The 7,144-nt window shown below is 54.6% G+C and overlaps 1 protein-coding gene across 1 annotated transcript; it reads right to left on the bottom strand.

Moving 5' to 3' along the window:
- Window positions 1-1,362: 1,362 nt before the first annotated feature.
- On the bottom strand, window positions 1,363-6,882 carry VAX1 (ventral anterior homeobox 1). The gene is made up of 3 exons (XM_069863998.1): window positions 6,593-6,882; window positions 4,721-4,908; window positions 1,363-1,901 (listed from the first exon to the last, which is right to left on the bottom strand). Exons 1-3 carry the CDS (start codon window positions 6,828-6,830, stop codon window positions 1,374-1,376), a joined length of 954 nt encoding a protein of 317 aa, XP_069720099.1. The 5' UTR covers window positions 6,831-6,882; the 3' UTR covers window positions 1,363-1,373.
- Window positions 6,883-7,144: the final 262 nt, after the last annotated feature.

The raw sequence follows: 7,144 nt of genomic DNA on the forward strand, positions 1-7,144 counted from the left end.
CTCAGCGCTCGAGTCATTCATTATTTTTTCCGACTAGTTGCCTAGAAACTTCAGACGTAAATAATTTACAATAAAATTACTATTTCTCTTTCTGTCCAGCTCCTTCTGTCCAGTTCTGGTCTAGAATTAATTCTATTTACTACAGCAACCATTCCACTTTTTGTATTTTTTTGTTTTTTGGTTACAGTTTGGTGGCACGTATTTATACAGTTTTGTAAACGCCATTGTGTTAAAGTTTAAAGAAAGAAAAGAAACTTAAAACCAAAGTAAAGAAATAATTTTTTCCCCCCAAAGAACTAACTAGGTACAGCATCCCTTTTCTGGCAAATTCAAGTACTGAAATTGAACAGGAAATATTCGATTCAGAATACTAGAAGGTGAAATACATATTTGTGGAGAAAATAGCAGTAAGAATTATGAAGGAAAAAAGTTAAAAAAAATATTATTACATAGATGTATTTCAAAGTACAAAAATAACAACAAAAGATACGCTTTTTATACTTTCCATTCGTTTTAAATGAAGTGTGAGCAATACACGAGATTTATTTTAGGAGGAAGGGAGGCTAAAGATTTTTTTTTGATCGAAAATTGAAATTATTTGAAAAAATCAAATAGGAGGGGGGGGGAAAGAGAAAAATTACCATCGCAACAGATCTGGATGCAAATCGAGTCGTGGTTCCCGTTATTTATCTGCGGGTTTGTTTTTGCAGATAAGGGCAGCAGGACTGGCCCGTGGGAATCCAATAAAAAAAATTTAAAAAAAAAGGGGGCGTTGTGTTATCTCGAAGGGAGAGACAGTTTTATTGAAAATCTCTGCAGCCACTGGGTTTTGTCTCCCCGCTTGTTGCGCGTGTTTTCGAGGCAGCTCGGTCCGGCCCTTCCCACATCCAAGATTTCTGGAGAAAAGTGGAAAGTCGCCGGGCGTTTTCCTGGCGAGGATGCTCGGCGGGGAACGGGGCGAGTCGGGGGCCACGAGGGGAGCCCCCAGACCTTTGTGCTTAGGAGTCACTGAAGGCTGGGGAGGGGAGGGGAGAGGAGGGGGGTAAAAAAAATTAAATTAAAAAACAAACAAACAAACAAACAACCGAGCATCACCTGGCAGCTCCGTCTTCCGAACTGTTTCTCCCGGCCGAAGCGCTCTCCCCCGGCCGCTCTCCCTCTCCGAACGGCGGCCGAAGCAAACGAACAGACGGACAAACAGCCAACCCCCCCCTCCCCGAGCGGACAGACGGACCCGCGGGGCAGGGAGACCCACGGCGAGGGGGCGCGGGGGGGTCGGAGTGGGGGGGGGGGGGTGGAAGAAGGGGGGGGGGGCTTGAAATAGCGCCACAAATAAGAGACTATAAATATAAATACGGGGAAGTTACTTCGAGTCAGTCCAGTGCTTTTTTCTCAGCGCTCTCTTTATTGTTGGTCCGGGAGTAGGGCTCGAAGGCGGACGAGCTCAGGTAGCGGGCAGAGAGTTCTTGCAAGTTGCCCGCCAGCGAGCCGGCCACGGCCAGGGGCGAGGAGGAGAGGCGCCCGGCGACCGAGCCGAGCAGCGCGGGCACCGGCAGCCCGAACAGCCCGTGCCCCGCGGCCGCTCCGTGCAGCGCGGCCGGAGGGGGCGGCCCCGCGGCCGCCGGGGGGTGCGGGGACCCGGCCCCTCCGGGAGCGGCGGCGGCGGCGGCAGCGGCGGCCGCAGAGCCCCCCCCGCCCGCCGCCAGCCCCGGGCCGCGCAGCGCCGAGCCCAGCGGCGGCAGCAGCCCCGGCAGCCCCGGCGGGGACAGCAGGCGGCCTTGCTCCAGCAGCCGCAGGACGCTGCAGGTGGCGGCGGTCTCGGACACCACCGATCGCAGCTCCGAGTCCTTGCCCTGGTCCTTTTTCTGCTTGGTGCGGCGGTTCTGGAACCAGACCTTGACCTGCGGGCCGGGGAGAGAGGCAGGGTCAGAGGGGAGGGGAGCGAGGGGAGGGACGCGCACCGCACCTCGACGGCTGCCCCGGGACCCCCGGGGAAAGGATGCAGGGGAGGATGAGGAGGAAAGGATGTGGGGAAAGAATGAAGGCTGTGGGGGAAAGGATGAAGGGTGTAGGGGAAGGATGCAGGGGAAATGATGCGGGAAAGGATGCAGGGTGCGGGAGAAGGATGAAGGATGCAGAAGAAGTATGCAGGGAAGGATGTGGGGGAAAGAATGCAGGAAAGGATGCGTGGGAAAGGATGCAGGATGCGGGGGAAGGATGAAGGATGCAGAGGAAGGATGCGGGGGAAAGAATACAGGGTGCAGGAGAAAGGATGCTGGGGAAAGGACACAGAGGAAGGATGCAGGGAAGGATGCAGGGAAAAGGATGTGGGGGAAAGGTTGCAGAAAAGGATGCAGGGAAAAGGATGCAGGGTGCGGGAGAAGGATGTGGGGAAAAGGATGCAGGGGGCAGGGGAAGGAAGAAGGATGCAGAGGAAGGATGCAGGAAAGGATGTGGGAAAGAATACAGGGGAAAGGGTGCAAGGTGCAGGGGAAGGATGTGGGGGAAAGAATGCAGGAAAGGATGCAGAGTGTGGGGGAAGGATGCAGGATGCAGAGGAAGGATGCAGGGAAGGATGCGGGGAAGGATGCAGGGGAAGGATGCAGGGGAAGGATGCAGGGTGAGGGGGAAGATACAGAGGAAGGATGCAGGGAAGGATGCAGGAAAGGACACAGGGGAAAGGATGCAAGGAAGGATGTGGGAGAAAGATGCAGGGGAAGATGCAGGGAAGGATACAGGGGAAGAGTGTGGAAGAAGGATGCAGGGAAAGGGTGGAGGGGAAAGATATAGTGAAGGATGCAGGGGTAGGATACATGGAAAGAATGCAGGAAAGGATGCGGGGAAGAATACAGGGAACTGGATGCAGGCAAGGATGTGGGGAAGATACGGCAAAGGATGCGGGGCAAGGATAACGGGGCAGGATGCAGGGGAGGGTAGGAGGGCCTCAGACGGACACTTGTTAACAATGAGCACTTTAAAAACTCACAAAGTGACCCCCAACACCCTCTAGCCTGGGTGCTCCCTGCTCTGGGCTGCACCTGGGGGGAGCAGAGGGGAAATCCAGGTACCCTTAGCTCTTTTTATCGTGCTGTTATATTTCACCCAATCTCACTTCATCCTAATTTTACTGTACTCCAGTAGTTCTCTGGGAGTTGGATCTAGTCCTTTCCCCATTGCTTTATTTTAAGGAGTTCAGCTGGAGCCCCAGCAGGCCTGCATGATGGACTCTGGCCCCACTGCAGGGGCTTTGCACTCTACCACTGCCTCCTGGCCCTACTGCGAGGACCCTGCATGCTGCCACCAGCCCTGCCACAGGAACCCTGCACCGTGACCCTGTCCCTGCTATAGGGACCCTGCACCGTGACCTTTTGCCCGCTGCAGGGTCCCTGCACGCTGCCACTGCCCCTTGACCCCACTGCAGGGACCCCACATGGTGCCTCCGGCCCCACTGCACGATCCTACACAGTGCCACCAACTTCTGCCACCAGTCCTCAGCCCCTTTGCAGGGACCCTGCAAGCTGCCACCACCCCTTGGCCCTACTTCAGGGACCCGGCACGGTGCCACTGTTCCCCAGCCCAGCTGCAGGGACCCCACATGGTGCCACCGGCCACTGCCCCACTTCAGGGACCCCACAAGGTGACCTTGTTCCCTTTGCAGGGACCCCTCACACTGCCACCGCCCTCAGCCCCACTCAGGCTGCCATTCCCAGGGTCCAACAGCAGCTTCACTCCCACTCTCCCAGCCTGGACAGACTCTTTCCTCTCCCAACCATGTTGAACAATATTTACCTAAAAAAACCCCCCTGAAACTTGGAAACCCCTCTAGATATATATATATATATATATATATATAAACCAACAACTTCAAAAAAGCCAAAAAACACCCAAGGCGGAAGGTGATTTCTGTACCCTATGAGCTATTGAACTTGTCATTCCTATCTGACAGGGAAAATAAAAAAGCTAATTAGCTTGTCAGGGGGATTTATTGTTGTATGATATTTTTTAGGAGTATGAAACTGACTTTCAGAAGTCTCCTGTTTTTAGATGCTTCTCCACACTCTTGCACAGTTCGAACCCGCCTGGCTGCCCTGTCCTGTAGGATGGAGAGAGAAATTCTCCCCCTGTCTTGGCAAGACAAGGATTCAAAATACAGCCCAGATCTCAGTCTCTGGCACCCAAACGCCTCCAAGCCGGCAGCCCCCGGGGGGAGGTGCCAGCCTCGAGTTTTTGCAGCTATTTTCTGCTCGCTGCGGGCTGGGAGAGGCTCGGCCTCTCGCTCCTCGCTTCTCCCCTTTCCAGCACGGCGGAGCTGGGGGCACCGAGGAGCCCTGAAAATCGAGTCCCGGGAGGGGGTTTGGCGTCGTGGCCAAACTCCGTGTCCGTGGGACCCCCTCGGCCAGCAGCACCCCCGCTTTCGCTGGCCACACGCAGCGACAGGTCCCACGCCGGGCCACCCGCGCATCCCAAGCTCCATCCACGCATCCCCGGCTCCATCCCTTGGAGCGGCATCACCTCTTCCAACCCTCCCATCCCTGTCCGGACACGCGTGGGCACTCGGGGGGGACCCCCCGCCCCCGCCAGCCCCTGCCCGGCCGCTCACGGGACCTGCGCGGGGGCGCGCAAAAGGCGCGCAAGGGGCGCGCAGGGCGCGGCGCGGGGAGAGGGGTTCCCACGGGGGGCAGGGCAGGGCGGGCGGGGGTCCCCGTCCCTCTGGGGCTACCTGAGTCTCGGAGAGATTGAGCTGGCGGGCGAGCTCGGTGCGCTCCCGCCCCACGACGTACTGGCAGCGCTGGAATTCCATCTCCAGGCGGTAGAGCTGCTCGGCCGTGAAGGAGGTGCGGGTCCGCTTGGGACGGTCCAGATCGAGCCCCTTAGGCAGAATAATCTCTCTGATTGAACCTTTGGCATCTGGCAAAGAAAGGCGCAGTCAGCTTTACACGCAAACACCTCTTCTTTCTGTGTTTGGGGTTTTTTTTCACCCTCTTTTTCAATTTTTTTTTTTCTGGGGAAAGAGCCGCCGCCAGCTCTTTCAAAACCGAGACCCTAGTTAGGATGGAGCAGAGTCCCTGGGATTGCGGACACTGAACCCAAAGAAGGGGGGGAAAAAAAAAAACCAAGAGGAAAAGAAGGCGGGGGCATCCGGGGTCTGGAAATAATCCCCTCAGCCCATTTAAAACTGGCTTGAATTTGTTGCCCTGCCAGTAGGACACGGCGGTGTCACCCACGGCCCCTCTGGGAGGGTGGGGAGAGATGCTCCAGGCCGGGCTTTGTGCCTGGAGAGCAGGGCTACTCTTTGTTCCCCCTGGGTTCCGGGTTAGGGCTTGCTGGAAGCCGCCACACACCCCTCGCCAGCCCCCAAAATATCAAACCACCTCAGTATTTATTTTTTTTTTTAGAACAAGTTTCCCATGCAAAAAAAAATATATATATATATATAATCAGGCAAGAGCTTTGTGGGCATCGGGAGCTGGCTGCCTGCCCACCGCCAACCTGGGGACACCTCCAGCCCACCCAGCATCCCGGGAAAGCATCCCCGTCACCGCTGCCCCGGGGTTTTGGCAAAGAGGAGAAGGAGGAGAGGAAAAACCAATCCAAGGCACCAAAGAGCCCGCAGAAACCTCACTTTCCTGGTAGCCCCGACCAAAGGCAAGCGGGACAAATCTTATTAACCTGACTGTCAAGCTAGAGCCAGACTCCTGTTACATTAAAACCTTCCCAACTTTGCTTTCCATGATTTTACCCCCTCGATCCGTTTTAAATCGGAGAGAACCACATCATTTTAATCTGACCCCTCTCCGGGTCAATCGGTCGCGTAAGGATTAATTATTGTTTACAAGGCCTGCTTCGCACTAATTTTGTTCCGATTCCGTTCTCTCCCTCCTCCCCTACAACGCATCTAATAACATCGAGGTTCTTCAGGTATTTATATATATATATTATTTTTTTTTTAAGGAGTAGGAATAGAATTATTTATTTGGTTGAACCCGGGAGGGGTGAGGAAGGTAAACCGTATAACTATAAAAAAAAATTTAAAAAAATTAAAAAGCCCTTCGTCGTTTTTCCATTGATTTTAAAGGTGGTGGTTATTTAAAAATACGCTTTTCTGCTGGGATGTTGGGCACGGGGAGAAGGGGAGCGGTGGGAACCGCTGTCCTTTGGAGAGGACTCTCCTCCTCGCCCCCCGCGCCTTTGTACGCGGCTGCGGGATGCGCGGGCGCGGAAGGAGCGCGGACAGAGCCGGGTCCCCCCGAGGGAGGTGTGGCCCCCAAAAAGGGGGTTCCCTGCGGGATGAGACCCCCTGAAAAGCTGCAAAGCAGAGGAACGGGGGTGGAAATAAAGAGCGCGGAGCTGGCGCGGTGCGGGGAGGAACCAGCGCGGCTTAACTTTCCGCTGGTGGGAATTCCCTGGAATAAGGGAGGGCTGGAGCGGGGCCGCAGGGCACAGCCCGGCCGGGGATCTCTCCCCCGGAGCCCTGAGAAGGGCTTTCAACCCAAGGAAGGAGTAAAGGCAAAGGAAGAAAAAGCCCAAACCTCCTGGGCGTGAGGAGCGCTCACCTTCCCCCCCTTCCTCGCGAAATACCTCAGGCTCCTACCTCTAACTAGGATCCTCCTGCAATAGTCCGGGTCAGCCGAACTAGATTTACTTTTATTACAATCTTCCGTGGCTGCAGAGGCAGAAAAAGTCCCTTGTTGATCCTTCAAAAAAGAAGTAGAAATATTTCCTTCAGCCCCTTTGCTGTCCTTGCCCTCTTTATGTCCGTTCTTCGAGACCCGGTTCGCTTCAGCCTCTGAACTGCATCTAACGTCCATTTTGTCTTGTTTCCCAAACATGTAGTGCAATAAAAAAATTATAAAAAATAACAAAAAAAATTAAAAAAAAAAAAACAAAACAGCCAACGAAAAATAGAGCCGAGTAGGAGAAGAAGGCGACGAAGTCTACGCTGGATATTGCACGGCTCGGGGTCAGAGCGGTGGGGATCTGTAAAGCACCTTGAGTAAGGAAGGTCGGGTTTTATCCCACTGGAAAAGCAGCGGCTTCCTCGGTCCCAGAGTCCTAATGTGAGTGTCCAGCTTCCCAGAGCGCCCAGTGATCAGGTACTCGACAGTACAACTCTAAAATGATTTAATGTCTGCCTTATTACAGA

This window comes from Phaenicophaeus curvirostris, chromosome 9 (genome assembly GCF_032191515.1).
Source record: "Phaenicophaeus curvirostris isolate KB17595 chromosome 9, BPBGC_Pcur_1.0, whole genome shotgun sequence".
NCBI lineage: Eukaryota > Metazoa > Chordata > Aves > Cuculiformes > Cuculidae > Phaenicophaeus > Phaenicophaeus curvirostris.

Excerpts from the sequence above, each read along its gene's own strand:
- VAX1 (XM_069863998.1), bottom strand. The coding sequence starts at position 6,830 with ATGTTTGGGAAACAAGACAAAATGGACGTTAGATGCAGTTCAGAGGCT. Across the intron at positions 4,909-6,592 it reads CAGGAGGATCCTAGTTAGAG|ATGCCAAAGGTTCAATCAGA; the intron begins GTAGGAGCCTGA and ends TTTCTTTGCCAG. Across the intron at positions 1,902-4,720 it reads TCAATCTCTCCGAGACTCAG|GTCAAGGTCTGGTTCCAGAA; the intron begins GTAGCCCCAGAG and ends CCCGGCCCGCAG.